We start from the raw sequence: 22,077 nt of genomic DNA on the forward strand, positions 1-22,077 counted from the left end.
ACACCCATGAGTACTCCTTGATGTGGTCAGAGTGAGAAGCACAGACTAGTGTGAAATGATGAATTTCCCAATAAATGAGGTCAGACAGTTGTTTATCCACAGGGGGACAAGCTAAATTAGACAAGAATTTGTACAGAGTGGATGTCTTCCCAAGTCATTCATAAACCTAAATTGGAAAGAAAAGGAGAATAGTGCTCTTAGAACACAAAGGGAATGGCTTGTGATCTTGGAATAGAGAGGGCATCCTAAAACAGGCTTCAGAGAAGCCAGTCAGTCCCACTATCTGAGAACTCCTATCTGGCCAAAAGCAGGGGTATTCATTATTTTTCTTGCTGTTGTGGCAAAATATCAAAAAAAAAAAAAAAAGCAGCTTCAGGTAGCAAAGGTTATCTTGACTCATGTAGTTTGAAGAGATGGGCATCAGGAGTCTGAGGCATCTGGATACATTGTACCCACATTCAGGAAGCAGAGGAAGATGAATGCTGGCACTAGGCTCACTTTCTTGTTTCTGTTCACTAAAGGACTCCATGGAACGGTACCACCACACTAAGGAAAGGGCTTTCTATTCAATTAAACCTCTCTGCACAGGAACAGATGCATCCTGAGGTTCGTTTCCATGGTGATCCTAAACCCTATTAAGTTGACAATCACAGTTAACCATCCCAGGACCAGCAAGATGACTCTACGGGTAAAGCTACTTGTCACCAAGCTTGATGACCTGTGTTCAATCTCTGGGACTTCAATGGTAGAAGAAGAGAACTGATTTTTCACAGCTTACCCACTGATTGACTTCTATACATGTACCATGGCATCCTCATATATGATCTCCATCACACACACACACATGTAAATTTTTAAAAATCATAAACAAGTAACAGTTCTTATTTTTGTTTTTTTTGGTTCAGGGCCTTCACTTAGCTCAGGCTGGCCTTGAACTTACAGCATAGATGTAGATGACCTTGTACCCCTGATCCTCTAGCCTCTACTTCCCAAGTGCTAGGATTATATGCTTCTGCCACCACATCAAGCTTGTGCAAATTTACAAGTGGAGAAATACTGTTTTTCTTTTTTCCCAAAGGCTGCTCTTCCCCAGAAGCAGCCTCTATTAATGGTTTCTAGGGTGTTCTAGAAAACTCTTCTGCATAAATACAAATATATATGTTTGTCTTTATGTTGATGAATACATAAGCATACATAGCTCAGTCTCCTCATTCTTTTCAGTAACCATGGTGTTCTACCTTGTGAATACATTTGGCCAGGTCCCTGTTGGACAGTATTTGTACTGCTTCCTTTTACTTCATAAGCAACGCTATAGTCAGTGTCCTGTACGTGTGCCTGTGTGTTTAGAAACTATCTCTGAATACCAAAACTCTGGAAATGGAATTGCCAAATTGTGTTGTTCATGGGTACCACCCACATGCAGAGTTCCTGATGTTCTGTGGAGACCAAGACTCATACAACCGAAGGTGGTATATGGCTGGAAATGGCTGTGTCCAAGAGCCAAAGGCTGGCTATATGTTTAGGGACACCAGGCTGCAAAACTCAGGAACATTTAGATAGCAATGTGAGCGATGGCCTGGGGCTGGCAAGTCTTCAGCCCTCCCCAGGTTTGTGGTTCAGCTCAGTTGAATTCCCACCCGCAGGCTCAGGCTATAGAAATGTCTGACAGCATAAAACTGAAACTCTGGGAATCTTAATTGTTCCCTAGGAGCAATGATGCAGTGATGGGTCTTAAATGTGCCTGTGTGTGTGTGTTTTCTTTAAGAATGGTTGTACACCCATAGCAGTTTCTCTCTCTCTCTCTCTCTCTCTCTCTCTCTCTCTCTCTCTCTCTCTCTCTCTGTGTGTGTGTGTGTGTGTGTGTGTGTGTGTGTGTGTGTATACTCACCCTTCCCTGTGGTTCATACACAGAGGCCAGAGGTCAAGATTGGAGGTCTCTATTGCTTTCCATGTTTAAATTCTTAAAAATTATTTTAATGGGTGTTTTGTCTGCATGTGTGTCTGTGCCCCATGTGTGTGCACTGCCTGTGGAGGCCAGAAAAAGGTGTTGTATCCCCTAGAACTGGAGTTATAGATGGTTGTGAGCCATATGTGGGTGCTAGGAACTGAACCTGGGTCTTCTGCCCAAGCAGCAAGTGATCCTAACCACTGAGCCATCTCTGTAATCTACCTAATTTTAGAAACAAGATCTCACGGAGCCTGGAGCTGGCCATTTCAGCCAGACTAGCTGGCCAGCAGGCTCCAGAGATGTGCCTGTCTCTGCCTCCCAAGCACTGGAGTCATTACATAAGTCACTTTTACGTGGGTGCTGGGGTCCTCCTGCTTGTGCAGCAGGCACTTCACCCACTGAGCCAGCTCTCCAGCCCCCGTAGTTACTTTTTAATGTATATGTAGAATATTTGACTAGTAACAATCACATCCATTTCTAGCCGTTTGAGTGGCCAGCCCCAAGCAACACAAGACAGGCTGGGAACTACTAGGACCAGTCATTAAAAAAAGTCCCTTTTGGGGGGAGATGTGCATTGCCACCTTGAGAAGGTAGGAGCTGATCAGTCACTGTGGGGGATGGGCAAAAGGCAGCGCTAACTCATAGTGGGCATAGGTCCCTTGAACCAGTCAGCTCTGCTCTTTACTCCAGTTTCTATTGCTCTCCTGTGAGGTGGGGGCGAGTGGGGAGCAGGAGGGGGCTTGAACATGCCAGGACTATGAATCCTTTTGAAGTACAGTCCTGGAGTCAGACAGCTGAGTCTGAATTCGTGTCAGTAAACAGATGCTTAGCGACCACATGCTGTATTCTAGAGCAGCCCTAAGCAGAGTTGTTCTGAGTGACCAGAACACATAGACCAGCTTGCACTCTAGACCAGTGCATGTGAGCTGATGGCAGGGCAGACTTCTGGAGCTGGTGGGCCCCAAGGATGAGCAAGAAGCTCATGGGGAAGAGAGATTATAGCCTGACAGAGAAAGGGCCAGGAAGGACCAAGGTCAAGGGCAGAGCCAGCCTCCATCTACCTGGCTTACTTCATGGAGTCCCAGTTTCTTCATCTCCAGTGTGGGATCAATAGTGCATGCCTGTGTGAAGTACGGACGGTGCAAGTCGGTGCAAATGAAACAGTGTACACAGACAGCAATGAGTTGTAGCAATTGTGGTGCAAATGAAACAGTGTACACAGACAGCAATGAGTTGTAGCAATTGTCCATGGAGAACAGGATTAACCAGTAGAGCCCAGGAGTAGCCCAAATGACTCCATCAGAAAGCTGGTACTGCTGTCAAAAGAATGGGAAATCTTTTTACCTCACCATCCCACTCCCTCGGCTGTAAGAGGGCAGCAATCTTCCCTAAATCATGCTAGGTGGGTGAATAGTCTCATGTTGGAGGAGACAGAGCCAGAGGAAGCCATTCCTCAGCTCCCAGCCCCGCCACCATCATCCTAACCCCTGTGGCTGCCCTGGATTGAAATGTCAGTCACTTTAGCTGCCCCTGGTCAAACATGTTCAGTTGTCATCTGCTGGGTGCCCAGGGCAACCACTGTGGCATAATAGAGACTGAACTGGAACATGATGGGTCCGGAATTCTGTATTTAATTCACAGTTTGAATAGAGTGCTCATAAAATCTTGATCATGATAGAGAGGCTAATAAACACTTCAGACCATAATGGTCTGGGGGTTGTGGTGGGGGGGTGGCTTGGGGAAGCAGTTAGTTTTAAAGTGGTTAGAGACAGAGAAAATCAGCCAGGCAGAACTCTCCAGACACCAATCCAAGGAGTTGTCTGTGTGGGGTTGGTAATGATCTTGAGTGAGCCATATTATGGGTATGTGGATGTTAATTTGAAAGGCACACACGTGGAGGGTTGCGCTGCTACATGTGGGCATTGCCCCGCGCCTTGTGTTACATAACGGCAGGTGCAGCTTGCCAGAAGGCATCAACATTCAACGGCATCGATGAGGAATTGCAAAGCCCCAGCCCAGAGGGCAGCCAGGGGCGGCTTCAGCTCAGCAGGCCACATGTGCACCATGATGTGGGGGTTGGGGACACTGTCCAGGGTAGAGAATGTGCCCCCAGGTTGGGTGGAGTTGCTGTGTAGGTGGGGAAAAGCTACTGCCCTGCAGAACAGGTGTAGCACAGGTTCAGATCCTGTTCTGCATATACTGGTCACATGACTTTGGGCAGCTCATTCTTCTTTTCTGCAAAGTGGGCTTGGTAATGTGCATATTCTGTGGTAGGAGGTAAATTAGCAAAACCCGTTCTGAGCTCTGAAGAAGGGGACCACCCGCCACCTGGTGTGGTCAGAAAGATGTCATTGGGAAAGGTGTCAAGAACAGGATCTTGCTGTGTAGTCCATCGGGGCTGGCCTGGACTTCCTGGGTTCTAGGATCACGGCTGTGAACCACCACAGCCAGCTGAGAAAGAACCTGGAATCGTGTCGGCAGGGTTGTTGGCATCTGGGGGGAGAGGGCAGTTCAGGTTTGACTTATGCTTTGGAGACCCTGGTTTGTGAGTCGAAGACAGGAAGGTTTCAGGGTTTGGTTACCATGAACAGTGAGGTGTTTGTTTGTTTTGAACAGTAAGTTTTAAAGTGAGCAACATGATTGTTTAATGAGTGGGTTAGCTGCAGACACCCCCACCCCCCCAACCACCACTGGCTCTGCACTCAAAGCCTAGTAGAGCAATTCTCAACCTGTGGGCCAAGAGCCCTTTGAGGAGGTTGAATATCAGACATCCTGAATATCAGATATTTAAATTATGATTAGTAACGGTAGCAAAAGTATAGTTATAAAGTAGCAACAAAATAATTTTATGGTTAGGAAGTCCCCACAACATGAGGACCTGTATTAAAGGGTCACAGCATTAGGAAGGTTGAGAACCACTGGCCTAGTCAAGTCTGAGTACTTCCCTCCTGGGGACAATCCTGTGTATGAGACTGAGCCTTTGTTTCTCTGTCTCCTCAGAAAGGGACGAAAACAAAATGAATCAGAACCCAAAGGGACTGTTGGGAATGTGGACAGAGGTTACACTTTCAGTCTCTGTAAAGGTGTCCATATGAGAAAAAACAAAACAACAACCCCCCCCCAAAAAAAACCAACAAATAAAACAAAACAAAAAACCCTACCAGCAATGGGTCCACAAAAACAAACCTCTCCACTTGGAAATCTTTGAGGATAGGAGGCACTCGCTGACCAAATGACTGTGGAGTTCAAGGTTCCTGGGGTTCTCCGACCCTGGGAAGTCATAATGCAACTGCTACGGATGCCACTACCTTAATAACTGGTGATTTCCAAAAGGACAAGCATCTTACTAAGATCTCTCCCCAGCTCAGGGTTAGTTCTGGGAGAGCTCAGACTGTGTCTTCTGCAGATCTCTGCCCCTTTCATGCTGAATAGCATTCATGGAGGAAAATAAGAGAGAGCAGCCTGTCCAGGCTATGGCAGAGCCTGAGGAGGAGAGGCTCAGGTGACACAGGGAGGGGATACAAGGCCTAGCCCACAAGGGACTCTCATGCAGGCCTGATTGTCTCTTGACACTGTGGAAACTCTTGATAAATACATGTCAATACTTCAGAGACAGTAAGGCAGAGGGAGTATGTTTTGGAGGAAATGAAAAGACGGCAGACGCAGATGCCATGCCAAGCCCCCATGAGCGCTGTCCTGAGATCCTTCTGCAATGACACTGGCTTTCTGTGTCAGTTCTCTGTGGCTGAAGTCCATCTACCGCCTTCACTAATGCACCCTCCAGAGACCTTTGATTCTGTGGATGAGATTCTTGAGCTGGCACACTTCAGTTGGTGAACATTTACAAAGTAGCTACTGTATGTCAGGCCTTGTCCCAGGAACTAACAACAAAGCAGAGGACAATGAGGGTGCATTCTGCCCCTGCAGGGTAGGTGGTAAACATGTCCCATCTCCTAAGAGGAGACTGCAAAGACACAAAGTGAGAAGTATGAACTCAGGGACAGAGTGTCATTTTAATCCTCCCTTTTCTCAATTCTAGTGAAAACACATTGCATTTTATTTTACGTTTTTACTTGGAGGATGAAAATGTTTATTTGGCTCACAGTTCTAGTCCATTACCAAGGAATGCCAAAGCAGGAACTCAGGGCAGGGACTGAGAGGCAGGAACTTAAATCGGTGCCATGGAGGAACACTGCTTACTGGATTATTCTCTGTGGCTTGCTCATCTTGCTTGCTTTTTTTTTTTTTTTTTTTTTTTTTGGTTTTTCGAGACAGGGTTTCTCTGTGTAGCTTTGGAACCTATCCTGGAGACCAGGCTGGCTTCGAACTCACAGAGATCCGCCTGCCTCTGCCTCCTGAGTGCTGGGATTAAAGGCGTGCGCCACCAACGCCCGGCTCATCTTGCTTTCTTACACAACCCAGGACCACCTGTCCCAGGATGGCATCTTCCCCAAATTGTGGGATCCACCCCAGGTTCCAAGATGGTGTGCCCGATGTCTGTATGGAAGCAGCCGTGGTGAGCAACTTGTTCGCCATGCTAGTGTTGCTTGCCTATGGAACATCGTGGGGAGGCACTGGAGAGGTGTTTGTTGAATGAATAATAGTAATTGATTTTCCCATCCTTGAGGCATTGGTCTGTACTGAGGTGTTCTCACTTTTTCACCAGCCCCTCTTACAACTGGCACTCGGGTCAGACTCATCCCGCCTCTGTCCATCCTCAGAATCTAGTAGCCATGTGTTCTTGTCCTCTGTCTACTTTTGTGGCAGGACACTGACGTCATATCAGGGGATTTTTCTAGGAAACATGAGGTGTCACTCGGACCCTGTACAACTTAGTTCTGTCTCTGAGGGTAAAGCCCAGCATAGCATGCTTGAGGTATTAAGTTCAGTCCTTAGTAAAAGCAAAACCAGAGCATTTAAATTCTGCCACAAGGACAGATTCTGGCCCAGTCACACATGCCACCCCCACTCTGCTGTTCCTTTCATTTAAAATGGATGCTTTTCCTTTTTAGAAGATTACCTTTGGGGACTGGAGAGATGGCTCAGCAGTTTAGAACACTGGCTGCTCTTGTAGAAGACCTGAGTTTAGTTCCCAGCACCTCCATGGTGGCTCACAACCATCTGTAACTCCAGTTCCAGGGGATCTGTCCTCTTCTGGCCTCCACGGGCACAGTACTCACATGATACACATACACTCATGCAGGCAAAATACTCACACACATAAACTGAAGATAAACATTTAAGAGAAATAAACACAAGGTCATCTCTTGAGTGTCAGGGTGTAGGTTGGCGTGGCAGAGCATTCGTCCAGCAGGTAGCGTCCACTCCCCACATCCTCATAACAACAATAAACAGACATCTTTCTCTGAGGATTTTCTGGCTAATGTTTTTCCCTAATTGTAGAAACAGCACAGTCGCGATACAAATATAGCAAATGGATCTGTATAAAGTAGGTGGCGCACGCCTTTAATCCCAGCACTCGGGAGGCAGAGGCAGGCAGGTCTCTCTGAGTTCGAGGCCAACCTGGTCTACAGAGCGAGTTCCAGGACAGCCTCCAAAGCAATACAGAGAAATCCTGTCTGGAAAAAACAAAAACCAAACAAACAAAAACAGTAGGTGGCCCTTTTGGTTGTCCTCTTGCCTATCCGGCCCCCACCCCAGTTGTTCTGATCCTCGTCGAGCAAAATTGGACTATTGTAGTCTATGCCATCAGGTTTTGTTTTTATTTTTTGAGTCTCACACTGTAGCCTGGGCTTGCCTCAAACTCAGGATTCTACCCAAACTGACAAGTGTATTGGGTTTGCTTACAGAGTACAAGTGAGGGGCTACTTACAGGGTTATGGGTGACCCCATCAGTCCACCCCAGCATGGGTGCCGATGTCTCTATTGCCCCTTAGGTAGAGTTCCCCCTGCTCCAGAATCCAACTGTGGTCTCTGGGCTTCCAAGGCAATTCTGACTTTCACATGAATTGCAAATGAATGTGTGCACCAGTCAGTCTGTATGGAAGTTCTGGCCATCTGAGGAGAGCTAGGAAACTAACTTCTCAGTGGGTGGAGTCTGAAGGCAGCCTCTCCCTCCCCCTCCAGCAGCCCTTGGATCTGACTTGGAAGTAGGACCCTTTCTCACCTCCTCTCATCCCTCCCTCTTCCTAGCATGACAGGGTCTTTTCATGCCTGGGATGGGTACAGTTTTGGTTTTTTTTGTTGTTGTTGTTGTTTTGTTTTTTTCCTATTTCCTTTCTTGAGGCTTCCGGGCGTCCAGTAGCAGACATTTAAGTTTGAGTCCAAATTTGCCATGATCTGCATTAATGAAGCCCTCGAGAGGCTGCCCTGTACCAAAGGACAAAGTCAGGCCTGGAGGAGACACTTAGTGGCAAGTGGGCTGCCCTGAGGAAAACTGAACTCTGGATGTGGACGGGGCTGGGGAGGGCTCACAGGGTAGAAACAATACAGGGGGTTGCAGAATTCAAGTCCTACCTCCCCTGGAAAAAAAGGGGGTCAAGTCCCAAGGGTCCCCAAGGTCATGAAGTTAGCTTCTGGAATAAGTGTTCCTAGGAAAACAAAAGGTGATTGATCACACACTGAGCCCTTTTAATCACCTAATGGCTGGGGACCTTTGGGTTCCTAGGTTTCTGGTGAGGCCAGGCCAGACACTGTAAGGACACCCAAGTTTGGCCTGGCTTCTCCACATTACAGCCACAACACTGACGCAGACAATTGAAGTATTTGAGAACAATGAAATATGCATGGCTATCTGTGACAGCCCCGCAAAGTCGGGCAATTAGCTTCGTAATCTGAGAGGGGAGCCGGCCCTCAGCAGCCCGAGGCTCCCCATTAGTTAAATGCATTTTGTACGTCCTCATCCCATCAAATCAACTAACACTTCCTTTAATTGGTTCATGAATTATACAGCCGCCCCCTGCATTATAATTTAATCGCCTGTAAACATTCATAGGGCCCCACCAGTAAAGTGTATCGGCGCTCATTAATTCGTTAATTCCAGCAGATGGAAGGGGAGATGGGACGAATGGTTTCGGAACAGAGCGCCTTGGGCAATGGAAGAAGGGAAAAAAGGTGGGGGGCCACTTAGGGTTTTTTTTCAGGCCTGTCAGAAACTCAATCTGTGAGCTGTCAGCAGCCCGGACCAGTCCCCTACCCCCTCCAAGTCCTAGACTGCAGGGAAGTGACTGGTGGATTCATAGGGAGGCTTGTCAACTGGCTTTAAACATCAAGCCAGCGGGTAAACCGGGCCCAATGTAAATTAATTCTTGTCTTACAGCCCCCCTCTCTCTGTCCCCATGAATATTTCATGGCAGGCGGCATAAATATTAATTCTAATAGCTCTGCACAGTGGTTATTATTTCTGTTTTATGACAAATATTCATAAAATATTCAAGACCCTTTTTTAGAACATTTACACACTTGATTGTGAATTTTCCCAGTTTCCTGGGGACACTGTAAACATATTGGGGTTCTCTTGATGGACTCTTCCCCCTTAATTAATACCACTAGCTATTAATATTTAATCAGGCTTGTTTTTTTTTTTTTCCAGAAGTAAAGCCTATTATGTTGCCAAGCTAATGGGTATTATCTTCCCTTTCTGTCTGTAAAATGGGAAGTTTCTGCCCCCCCACTCTGACCCCTGGGTAGAATGCCCTCCTTGCCTTTATTTTGAAGACCTTATCTATTCTCTTTTAACTGAGTGTCTGTCTAGACATAGCCCAACTAACTGTAGTGAAAATTTTCACAAGAGGGCTGTTGCTGTTCTTATGCAAGGATTTAGGATAATTTTGGAGTAATTAAAGTGTAGATTTAAGAAACACAGTGACGGATTCCTTAGGCAAGGCAGTTGGGGGTGAGCAGTCTTTTACAGTCTGCATTGTTTGTCTTTGCCCCAAGAGGCAGCTAGCTAGCTGTGTACCATCCTCCATGAGGGGGGTGAGGAGTAAGTCATCCTTGGGCAGCCACAGAGAAACCTGAGCAGTTAAATCCAGCTACATCCTGTGAGTTAAGTGGCTTCAGTGTTCACTCTGTGGTTCCTAAGTCTCACCAGAGACTTGTGGAATGTTTTAACAATTTGGGGGAATAAATAGTGGTTATTTGACATATAGGAACACAGCAGGGCAGCAATAGAGCATCCTGGAGTCTGATGGACCTGGAGTCCAACTTGGAGACAACACTTGAAATGGTCAGGATCGGAGCTCCTATGTAGGTGTTTCTTGTGGTGGAGGGTGGTGCAGCAATGCGTGGCGCACTTAGTACAAAGCTCCGGCACATAGTGTTGGCAGAAGTTTTTGATGGGGATGATGATGGTGGTGATGAAGGTAGTGAGCTGCTGCTGCCAATGATGATGATGACAGCAATGGGGATGACAGTGTTGAGGGACTGATGGTGATGATGGTGATGGGGAGAGTGGTGGGGTGATGACAATGGTATTGGTGGTGGTGATAATGGTGATGGCAATGGCAATGGTGGTGATGAACAAAAGGCCAAAGATTCAAACTGAAGCCAAGAAGCAAAACACTTCTGAAATCTTCAAGGAGATGGTGCAGGTAGGCCAGTGGGACAAAAAAAAAGTAAGACTCCCTCAGAATATAATGGCTTTAGTAGGCCCAAAAGAAGTGGACCTGGGAGGGTAGGAATCAGCCCCTGTAAGTCTCAGGTCCCTCCCTTGTATTTGTGACAAGGGATGGAAACCATCATGCTCATGCCTCTGGCCTCCTGAAGGCACACAGCAGGGGTCATCAGCATGGAGGGAAATAAGTGAAGTACAGAGGTTTTAAGGGCACACACCTGGCAGCAGTCCTAAAGCCAAGTCTTGGCCACTTTTCAGCTGAATTTAACTACCCAGAGCCTTGCCCTTCATGGCCTGTGATTGTCAATGTGTGATGTGTCCTAGTACCACAGCTTCACAGGATGATGTGAGGATTAGGTAAGGCAGTGTATCCACAGGGGCCAGCTCAAGGCTTAAGAACCCCATAGCCATGTGGCCAAATTCTTGGCCCACACCAGAAGGGCCATAGTCCTGGCTGGTCCTCAGAGGCTGCAGCATGTGACAGGCAGTGTGCTCCAGCTCCTTAGCCTCTACTCTGTGCGCCATTTCCCAGTTCCACACTCAGCGATGTCAGGTAGGCAGCTTGCAACTATGTTGGGAGAACTTACACCAGAGAAATTTTCAAGGCTCCCGATGACATGCATAAACTGAATTACGAGCAAACCATGAAGCAAGGATGAGGACAAGGATTGTGTAAGCTTTGCACTCCCACCAATATCAAGGTATGGCTACCTTTATTATTCTAGCCATTGGTTTCTGTTTTGTTTTTGGAAACAGCGTTTCACTATGTTGTCCCAGCTGACCTCCAACCCTTAAACTCAAGGGCATCCTCCTGTGTGAGTCTCCTGAGTGATCTGGGAATAACACACCACCATGTCAAACTTTTCCTGTCTATTTTAAGTGGCATCAGACAATTTCACCTATTTGTTTACTTTTGAGACAGAGTGTCATGTAGCCAAGCTACCCTTCAACCTATTAGTGAAGCTGAGGATGGCCTTGCACTTCTGATCCTCCTGCTTCTACTTTCTAAATGCTGGGATTATAGGCATGGATCAGCATGCCAATTTCTGCAGTTCTGGGGACAGAACCCAGGGCCTCATGCATACTAGCAAAGCATACTACCAATGTAGCTATATTCCCCTGTCCCAATATACTTTTTTTTCAATTAATATATCATGAGCACATTTCTACGCCGTGGAATTTCTGTTGTACTAGTGCTCACAAGTCAATGTCTCTGTGTTTCCTCATTTGGAAATTATGGTCATCTCAAACAAGAGGGTCCCACAAGGAAGATGCTTTCAAACCTTTCTGGGTAGTTTTAACTATCAACTTGATACAACCTATAATGATCTGGGAAGAGAGTCTTAATAAGGATTTTTCTAGATCACTTTGCCTTGTAGGCATGTCTGGAGTGGGGGTGGTTGTCTTGATTGTTAATTGATCTAGGAAGACCCTTTAGGCAGAGATTCCTGAATAGTTAAGAGGAGAAATCTAGCTGAAAGCAAGCAAGCAGGCAGGCAAGGTGTCTTTATTCTCTCTCTGCTCTTGACTGTAGAGATGATGTGACCTTGAAATGTGAACTATTTCAAGTTCCTACCACTGTGACAACCAAGCTGTGATGGACTGTAGCCCGGAACTGCAGGCCAGAGTAAACCCTTCTCTTCCCTAAGTCATTTTTGTCAGGGCATTTTATCACAGTAATCGAACCGAAACTAGAACATCTTCCCACAGCACTTGGGCTGTTTGGTTGGGTTAATAAGATAGTGGTCAGAACAAAAGAATTTGCATTCTCTGATGGCTCAGTGGCTAAGAGCACTTGCTGCTCTTGCAGAGGATATGGATTTGGTTCCCAGCAACAACATAGGAGCTCACAATTGCATGTAACTCTAGTTTAGGGCATCCAACACCCTCTTCCAGCCTCTGTGGGCATCAGGCACACACATGCATACATGGCAGGCACTCACACACACACACACACACACACACACATATATACACCTTTTTTTCTTAAAAAAAAAAGTATTTGCACTCTGTTGTCAGTATTTATGTTGGTCTAGCTGTAAAGGACAGATGGATCTGTGACTTAATTGTGTACGTCAAAAGCACCAAAAAGCCAGGCAGTGGTGGTGCATCCTTTAACCCCAGCACTCAGGAGGCAGAGAATCTCTGTGAGTTTGAGGCCATCCTGGTCTACAGAGCAAGTTCCAGGACAGGTTCCAAAGCTACAGAGAAAACCTGTCTTGAAAAACAAAACAACAAAAAACCAAAAACCACACACACACACACACACACACACACACACACACACACACGAAAACCCAAAACTGGAATTGTGTGTGTGCATGCATGTGTGTGTGTGAGGGGGGGGGAGGGAGAGGGAGAGAGGGAGAAGGGAGAAGAAGAAGGGAGAAGGAGAAGAAGGGAGAAGGAGAAACAGACAGGCAGACAGATGAGGCCAGAAGTCAACAGTGACTGCCATTCTTTCAGCTGCCCACCTTCTTTTGAGAAAGAGTCTTTTAGTGTACTAGAACTTGCCAAGCAAGCTAGATGGCTAATCACAAACTCTAAGGACTCCACCTGTCTCTGCCTTCCCCAGCATTGGGATTGTCAGTGCATACTCTCAGGCCCTGTTTATTTTTCTCTTTCGATGGGTTCTGCAGACTGAGCAGGGCCTTCTGGCATTCTTGCAAGGCAAGCACTTCACCTCTTGAGCCATCTCCTGAGCCCTAGAATTTAGTTTTTAGGACATCAGAATGATGGGGGAGTCTGAACACAGATTTGAGGGGGAAAAAAACTGTTCCTGTTAAGATGTTTCAAGCTCACAAGTGCCCTTGAGGGCTTAGGTAAGGTCTAGTGCCCTGTTGGCCTGGCCTTCTTGTCTCAGGGATGTGGATCTCAGACCTTTGCTACTCATCTGATCCAAAGCCAGGATGAGGGTGCACATGGCAGCCAGAGACCTCACTGGATGAAGCCTTACCTGGACAATTCCAACAGTTGCACACTTCTCCTTCCTCGTGTCTGTCCCTACAAAGCCCCAAGAAGGGCCTGAGATGTCTCGGATTCCCTGGGAACCCTGCTGAAGGGTTTGCTTCACAGGTGGTGGCCAGCTTTGTCCCCTGTTATTTTTGCCTTAAACTCATTTGCTTTTCTCTGTGGGAAAAGCTTGCAGAATTGCCTGGCTCCAACAATTGGCTTTCCCTTATTGTCTGGGGAGCTCCTGGGTGGCAGTGTGCAGAGGAAAAGATTTTTTTTTCTTTTCTTCTCAGTGGTGAAGGAGGTAGACATTTTAAGAGGGCTTTTAAAAGGAGCTGGATTATGCAGGAGTATTCTGGGTCATTCTCCTTCAACTGGGCTGCTGTGTTTGGAAATGCACTTCGTAAACTGCCAGGAGCGCTCGCTAATTTACTAGTTAACAGCAGGGAGAGTAAGTTTGTTGCTTGCCCCTGGAGAGACTGCAGGTACTGCCAGGGTGGGTTTGCACTGTCAATTATGCACCGTTTTTTCAACAAGAACTGGCCGGTGGGAGCCCTTGTTTTGAAGGAATGGGAGCTGGAAGTGAGAGGGACTGTCACTGCTGCCCCAAGGCCAGACACAAGATGCCCAAGGTGGTAGGATCAGGTGGAGGCGTTTGCCCTTTGGTATTTCATATATGCTTATCAGAGTGAAACAGCCACATGGCAAGCACTTTAAAACCCTGGCCAGAGAAGCCATGTGTCCAGACTCTCCTCTGCACGGCTCTTCCTGGGCACAGCCTCTCTCCACAGTGAATTCCAGGAATCTGCAGGCTTGGCCTGTGACCCAGGCATCTGTCTGGAAGACCAGGAAGCCAACTACATGGAATTGAAGCTGAGCTTTGCTATGATGGCATCAGGCCGGTTTGTGTGTCCACACCTACCTGTCCACTTTCAGCATGTGTGTCCTCTCAGCATTTGTCAGGCAGGAAGGACACAGTACCAACAAGGTAGCCACAGCCCACGTCCAGAAACTTGGTGTGCTTAAGGGATGAACCTGCTATAGTTTTAATCTGGACTGAGCGTCCTCTGGTGGAGAGGTGAGAATGTGTGGTAGAAACTGAGGCTGGGCAGGCAGCTCAGCTGGTGAAGTGCTTTCTGGGTCCATCCGCTAAACTCATGGGAAAATGCCTGGCATCCTGGTTCATGTCTGTAATCCTAGCCCAGGGAAGGCAGGGACAGGAAGAGACCCAGCTAGCCTGCACCACTGAGTCAGTGAGCTCTAGGAAAATGAGAGACCCTGTCTCAAAATGAGGTGGGCAGGGTTCCTTAAGATGACCCTTGAGGACTGGGCGGTGGTAATGAATGTCTTTAATCCCAGCACTTGGGAGGCAGAGGCAGGCAGATCTCTGTGAGTTCAAGACCAGCCTGGTCTACAAGAGCTAGTTCCAGGACAGCTTCCAAAGCCTGTCTCACACTCTCCCCCCCCCTCCCCTTTCCCCCTCCCCCCAAAGATGACCCTTAAGGATGTTTTATGGCTTCCATATGCTCAGCAGCTAAAAGTACTTGTTACTTTTGCAAAGGACCTGAGTTTTATTCCCAGAACCCACATGTCGGCTCACAACCATCCATAATTCAGTTCCCAGGGATCTAATGCCCTCTTATGACCTCTGTGGGCACCAGGTACATATGTGGTACATAGTTATACATGTAGGCAAATCACTCATACACATAAAATAAAATTAATTAAATCTAAAAGAAGAAATCGAAGAACTGGCTACTTCTGCTTTGTGCTCTTGGAACATTGTAAAATTTGCCATTGAAGGAGGACTACCTTGGTGTTTTCTCCTTCCATGTCCTGGATGATGCTTCCAATCAGGCAATGTGCTTTGTCCATCACTCAGCCTCCATCACTCCATCACACTCGTCTGTGGTACTGTTTGTGTTTTCACTGGCAGTTCTCCTCTTTCCTGGTCCTCCTCAATGGTGGTCACTGTGTAATTCTTCCTGAGAGGAAACACCTTGAGTTATACCACAGCCAGAGACAGCCACAGATGGTCTGAACAGAAAGAGCCCTGGTGCCTTCCAACCTGAAAGGAGGTCTTCCCATGGCAGAGAATGGGTTTTTGATATACTGGAACCCTTTTCAAGAAACTATCTTCAGAGGACACACTTTCCCCTTTGGATGTCAGTTCCGGAGATACCAGAGCAGTTAGGGCACCTGCACACAGGTGTTACCAACTGAGCATGTAGTTCATACTTCCTGAATTTTGGATACAAATGCTTGATCAGATATGTGTTTTGCAAATAATTTTCCCATTATGGATTTTTTAAATGTATTTTGATGCACAGAGGGTTTTTTTTAAATTACATTTAGTGTGTGTATATGTGTATGTGTGTGTGTGTTTGTGTGCGTGCGTGTACATGTGGTGGTCAGAGGACCAATTACAAGAATCAGTTGAAGAGGGACAGTGAGATCAGACATCCTTGCCCTGTTACCAGTGTCAGGGAAAAATATTCAGTCTTCCACGTTTTACATAGTGTTGGTTGTTTTGTTGTGGCATGCACCTGTAATTGTAACCCTCAGAACCCTGAGGCAGGAGGATTGAGAATCCTGGGCTGTATAGCAGTTGACAGCCACCTAGGCTACATAGTGAGATCCTGTCTACTTAGTCTAAAAATATATTGAATTTCACTTTAAATTTAAAATTGATTTAAAAAAACTAGGCTTCCATTCCCCAATTAAAGCTCACTTAGTTGTAATAATGAATTACTCTTTTAATGTATTAATGTATTAATTTAAGCAGTGCTATGCACACTGTATGTTATGTAAGTTACTTTAACTAAGTAAAGATGTGTTACATTTGTTTATGCTGCATTTGTTTAACAATGTAAGGATGTATATTATGTAAAGATGCGTTGCTGTTTCACCTTGCCTGCCTAAGGCACCTGATTAGTCTAATAAAAAGCTGAACATCCAATAGCTAGGCAGAAGAGGGATAGGAGGGGCTGGTGGGCAGAGAGAATAAGTGAGGGAGGGGGAAATCTAAGCTAGAGAGAAGGAGAGAACAAGGGAGAAAGAGAGGGGCACACCCAGGCCAGAAGCCAGGCAGCCCCCAGCCAGACCTGGAGACAGCAGGAAAGTAAGATATACAGAAAGAAAGAAAGGTAAAAGGCTCTGAAGCAAAACATAGATGAAACCATGTTAAGTTTCTCATCATCTAACAAGAAAGAAGCATAAGATAAGGCCCAGTATTCATAACTAATAAGTCTCCATGGGAGTGGCTGGCCTGAGAAAGAACATCTCTCTCTGCTTTCCCATTAGCTGTTTTTTTTTTTTTCTTGAGTTCATACATGTTCTAGTATGATACCAAGTGTGCCAGGTGCCATGTGTTTTGAATGTGAAGAGTTCCATAATTGGCTCATGTGTGTAAACATCTGGTGCTTTTTGGGAAGGTTCTGGAACCTTTAGGAGGTGGAGCCTATCTGGTAGAAGCCCATCACTGTGGGTTGGGAGCAGGCCTTCACTTTTAATGACCTGTCCCAGCTTCCCATTTGCTCTCCACATCCTGATGGCAGACACAACGTTGAGTGAGCAGCTGCTTCATTCTCCTGCCACCATGCCTTCTCCACTATGAGGCCTGTATCCTTGAAATGTGAGCCAGAATAAATGCTTCCTCTCCCAGATTGCTTCTTATCATGTATTACATCAGAGCAATAAAGGTAACTAAGGCTGGTGAGATACCTCAGTGGGTGAAAGCACTTGCCAAACTTGATGACCTGAGTTCAATCCCTGGGACCCACAGGTGGAAGGAGAAAACCGACTCCTGCAAGTTGTCTGTAGAGGGTATGAGGTCCTTGTGCGCACATAAGCAATAAGGAAACCAGGAAAGTTAAACACACAGGCTTGTCTCTTCAGAGGAAGGAGATGTTTACCTGTTTTCCACCTGGAATGCTGGGAAAGGCCATAGTTCACAACCTGGTGGTCTTTGTTATCTGTAGGGCCAGACTTCACCTGAATTCCCCAGACTACTATGTTTGTTTATTCCCAACTTTCCTCCCTCTAAATCTGGAGCATTGCTTCTCAGTCCACAAAACCATCCTTATGAGAGATGTCAGGTGTACTTTACAACAGCCTCAGAGACTTCTATGTTATCTTAGGGCCAGGCCAATCCTGACTCCTACAGGCATTGTGTTTACCTCAGTCATTCTCCTAGACCCTTATCTTGAGCACTGTTTCTGAGTCAACAGAACCCATCTTTATTGAAGAAACCATAGGTACTTTGTAAAGAGTTCCAATGTAGCTATGCAGTGGTGACATTTAATCCCAGCACTTGGGAGGCAGAGGCAGGTGGATCTCTGTGAGTTCAGGGCCAGCCTGGTCTACAAAGAGAGTTCCAGGACAGCCAGGGCTACACACAAAAAACAAAACAACCCTCCACCCCCAAAGTGTTTCAATGTAGACATGTCTTAAGCTTTGGGAATGAGTTAACTGTCATCAGGAAACTTTCCCCCAAAATTGTACTATGCTTAAATATGGCTAAAATAAACCATCTGGAGTCAGACTCCAGAACTTTGAACCAGTGGAGGCTAACTAAGTCAAGCTGAACCGAGTTTCATTTCTTGCCTCTCCCACAGAGTGTGCAGGGAACCCCACAGTTGTTCTTTGACCTCTACATACACATTGTAGTACATGCCCTCCACTACCTCCTAAAAAATGAATAAATAAAAGGTTTGTTTTGTTTTGTTTTTTAAAAAGAGTAACTATGAGAAGGAACCCAGAGGAAGCCAACCTAAACAAAAGAAGAGATTTACTTATTTGTGTCAGTCAAACAATGAGGTATCAGCCTCAGACAATGCCTAGTCCTACCATCTCTGCCCACCTCCCTGAAGGCTCTGGGCAAGCTGCCTTCTTCGGGAGGCCCTCTCTGTAAGTCAGGGCTTCCATTTCTCCTACTGTGAAGTCATATATGAAGCTCCCATAGAAAGGGCTGGAGTTGCCTTGCACATGCCTGGCTTGGCTTGGGTCTGCATCCTGCCAGAGCCTCTGTAGCCAGGGGGAGCCCTGAGCTCAGTCTAGGCTCTTTACAAGCCAGGTCACAGCCAAGCCACAGGCATGAGAGAGTTAGAGGGAAAAGGGATCTTCCAGCCAAGAGGAAGGGAGCAAGGACAGCCCAGGCAGGGTCTAAATAGCTGTACTTGGCTGCCTCAGGGAGCTGGGGCAGACCTTCTGATCCCTGAAACACATACATGCACACTTGGAAGAGAATAATGCCAACCTTGGCCCTAGGGTGACAAAAGTCTGGCCTGGGGTTCCCTCTGGTGACCAGGGTGACTGTTCTTGTCTTAACTGTAGCAAGATTTAGTTTATAGAGGTAAATGAGTGACAACAGAGAGGCCAATGCCCCACAAGACCACACAGGGAGACACCAAGGGGAGGACACAGCAGGGGGAAGGGGAGGAATATACAAGGCAGTGTAGACTCCATAGTGGCCAATGGATGATTCTTGAGGGTTCTGGGCTACTAGGCAGGGTTTAGTCACCCTAGTATCTGTCATTGGAGTGTTATTGGCCTGGAGAAGGAGGGTGAGGCTCTGGGCTCTGGGTGGGTTTGCTATGTACCCAAAAGTCATGCTGCCAGGTCAGCTTTTGATATCTCTAGTGTCAGCCAGGGAGAGGGAGTAGTCTCCCCAGGATTAGCAGGCGCAGGCCATCAAATCTTTGCCAGGTCCAGACAGTTAACAAACATGGCTATCGTGGTCTCTCTCTGCAGGGTGTTCTTCCTTAATGTGCCATTGGATTCCATCCTAGAGCGACTGACACTGAGAAGGACTGACCCTGTCACAGGAGAAAGGTTGGTCAGGGTTACTGGTGGCTGGTTATGGAGGGCTGTTGGTGGCTAGGCCCCCTGCAAAGCCACTTCTCTACTAAGGTACTCAGTGCTATTGTGGACCTGCTTCGGGATAGCACTGGCCACTCCGGACAGAGGCTAGAAACAGGCTTGTGTAGTGCATTCTGGGTGTGTCTTTTGGCTCCCTGTCTGCAAGAGCGAGGGAAGGAATGTGCCAGGCCCAGCAGCAACATCCTGGTTAAGTATCTGGCCACTGTATTCCTAGTCCCCAGCCGACTCCGGCTTCAAAAATGGCTGCTCCAGACAGGCAGGCTGTTAGTACTTAATAAACAGTGTTTAGAAGGATGAAAAAAGACCAGATGAAGCTGGGGAATTCTCGGATGGTAAAGTACTTGCATTGCAAGCAGGAGGACCTGGGTTTAATCCCCAAAACACACGTAGACACACACACAAAGACACACACACACACACACACACACACACACACAAAAATAAAAATAAATAAACCCTTTGTGGTGGTATGTGCCTTTAATCTCAGCACTTGGGATGTAGAGGCAGGTGAATCTCTGACTTTGAGGCTAACCTGGTCTACTAAGGAGTTTCAGGACATCCAGTGCTACATAGAGGAAATCCTGTGTGATGCCATCTTTGGTTGTCAACTTGACTACATCTGGAATTAACCAAGAGTCTGGGTATGCCTATGATGGATTTTGTTTTCTTTCTCTCTTGCTTTTTAGTTTTTGGGTTTTTTGTTTTTCTTTTTGTTTTTCTTTTTTTTGTTGTTTTTTTCGAGACAGGGTTTCTCTGTGGCTTTGGAGGCTGTCCTGGAACTAGCTCTTGTAGACCAGACTGGTCTCGAACTCACAGAGATCTGCCTGCCTCTGCCTCCCAAGTGCTGGGAATAAAGGCGTGCGCCACCAACACCCGGCTGGTTTTTTGTTTTTCAAGACAGCATTTTTCTGTGTAACAGCCCAGGCTGTCCTGAAAATCTCTTTGTAGACCAGGCTCGCCTCAAACTCACAGAGATCCACCTGTCTCTGCCTCCCCAGTGCTGGGAATAAAGGCGTGCGCCACCACTGCCCAGCAGAAGACTCACTTCTAATCCAGCTCTTTAGAGATGACAAGATCCACCTTTCATCTGGGCCATGTCTTCTTCTGGCAGCCTAAATAAAGACATGGAAGAAGGAAGCTCTCTCTCTCACTCTCTCTCTGCCTGCTTGCTATTGCTCTCTCTGGCAAGTCCATTTCTTCACTGGCATGAGAGTCTACTTCTTCTGGATTCTGATATATACTGAACACCAGCTGAGACAGTCATTCTTGGGGACTGAACAACTACTGGATTCTTGGATCTTCTGTTGGTAGACAGCCATTGTTGAACTAGCTGGACCACGGCCTGTAAGCCATTCTAATAAATTTCACATATATATTCATTCTATCAGTTCTGTTCCTCTAGCGAATCCTGATGAATAAACTCTGTCTCAACAAACAAACAAACAAACAAACAAAAACAAAAAGACACCAAAAAATAACAACAAAAACACAACAACAAAAAACAACCAAAAGCCAGGGGCTGCAAAGATGAGCACTTGCTGCTCATCTTTCAGAGGACTTCAGCTTGGGTCCCAGCACCCACAAAAGGTAGCTGACAACCACCCGGAGTTCTAGTTCCAGGGAGTCTTCTGACCTCCAGCACCTGCACACTTGTGGGGGAGGGGAGAACCTGGGCTTTGTTGTTTGTTTTGTTTTCAGGTGGGGTCTTACTACAGAGCTCTGGCTGGCCTGGAACTTGCAGAAATCTGCCTGCCTGGGCCTCCTGAGTTCTGAGATCAAAGGGAAAACTGGCTCTTACTTTACATTCTAAACCCTGGCTGACCTTTACTCTGGGACCACAACTTCATATCCCAGAAGTCCAGGGTGTACCCAGCTAGTGCATGGCTGGCATTTGTGGCTGGTGGTAACGGTTACAGGGCAAGGGCACTCTAGAATGGTCAACAAGAGGACTGAGGACTCCCTTGTCATCTGCCTCCTTCATAGGTTCCATCTTATGTACAAGCCTCCTCCCACTATTGAGGTCCAGGCCCGTCTCCTGCAGAACCCCAAGGACTCAGAGGAGTATATCAGGCTTCGAACGGACCTGTTCTACAGGAACTCTGGGGATCTGGAGCAGTACTACCAGCGGGCTATCACTGTCAACGCAGACCAGGACCCATACACAGTCTTCGAGTACATAGAGAGCGGGATCATTAATCCTCTGCCCAGGAAAGTGACCTGATACGTGCAAAGCCAGGAGCAAGCCCTGGAGACACTAGAATCCTCTGCCCATGACCTTCAGCAGACATCCACCCTACCCTCCACCCCCCAACCCCGCCAATAAAGATGCTAGACACAACCTCAGGTAGCCTCCTTAGGGAGTCTGAGAACACAGGGCAGAGGCCCATGGGGGGTGCGGTGGAATGCTAGATGCTAGGCCTTCCTCTAAAGTCAGATGTAGATAAAGCCCACCTAAAGCAGCAGCAGCATCCTGTTAGGAATAAAGCTCGTGGCGGATTCCATGGCAGGCGAGGATGACCGATGCCAGGCAGACAGAGCTTAGTGAAACGTTTTATTCGAAAGGGAAAGGGGGGAGGGAGGAAAGAAAAACGAGGTAAAGAGACACACGGAGAGAGGGCAGAAGAGAAGAGGGAGGCTGAAGAGGAAAAGTCCTGTCTGTCCCAGGGGGAGAACGGGAGAGTGGAAAGAGAAGAACGGAAAGAGACCATAAATGGGCGGAGGT

General features: G+C 46.9%; 1 protein-coding gene across 1 annotated transcript in view; it reads left to right on the forward strand.

The window, feature by feature from the left end:
- Ak8 (adenylate kinase 8) overlaps positions 1-21,698 on the forward strand; it is a 105,485-nt gene extending 83,787 nt beyond the window's left edge. Inside the window, exons 11-12 of the mRNA XM_035446942.1 lie at positions 19,227-19,307; positions 21,339-21,698. Coding sequence (XP_035302833.1) covers positions 19,227-19,307; positions 21,339-21,576 — 319 coding nt within the window. The 3' untranslated portion in view covers positions 21,577-21,698. The remainder of the gene's footprint in view (positions 1-19,226; positions 19,308-21,338) is intronic.
- The last annotated feature ends 379 nt before the right edge of the window (positions 21,699-22,077 follow it).

The sequence above is a fragment of the Cricetulus griseus genome, chromosome 6 (genome assembly GCF_003668045.3).
Source record: "Cricetulus griseus strain 17A/GY chromosome 6, alternate assembly CriGri-PICRH-1.0, whole genome shotgun sequence".
NCBI lineage: Eukaryota > Metazoa > Chordata > Mammalia > Rodentia > Cricetidae > Cricetulus > Cricetulus griseus.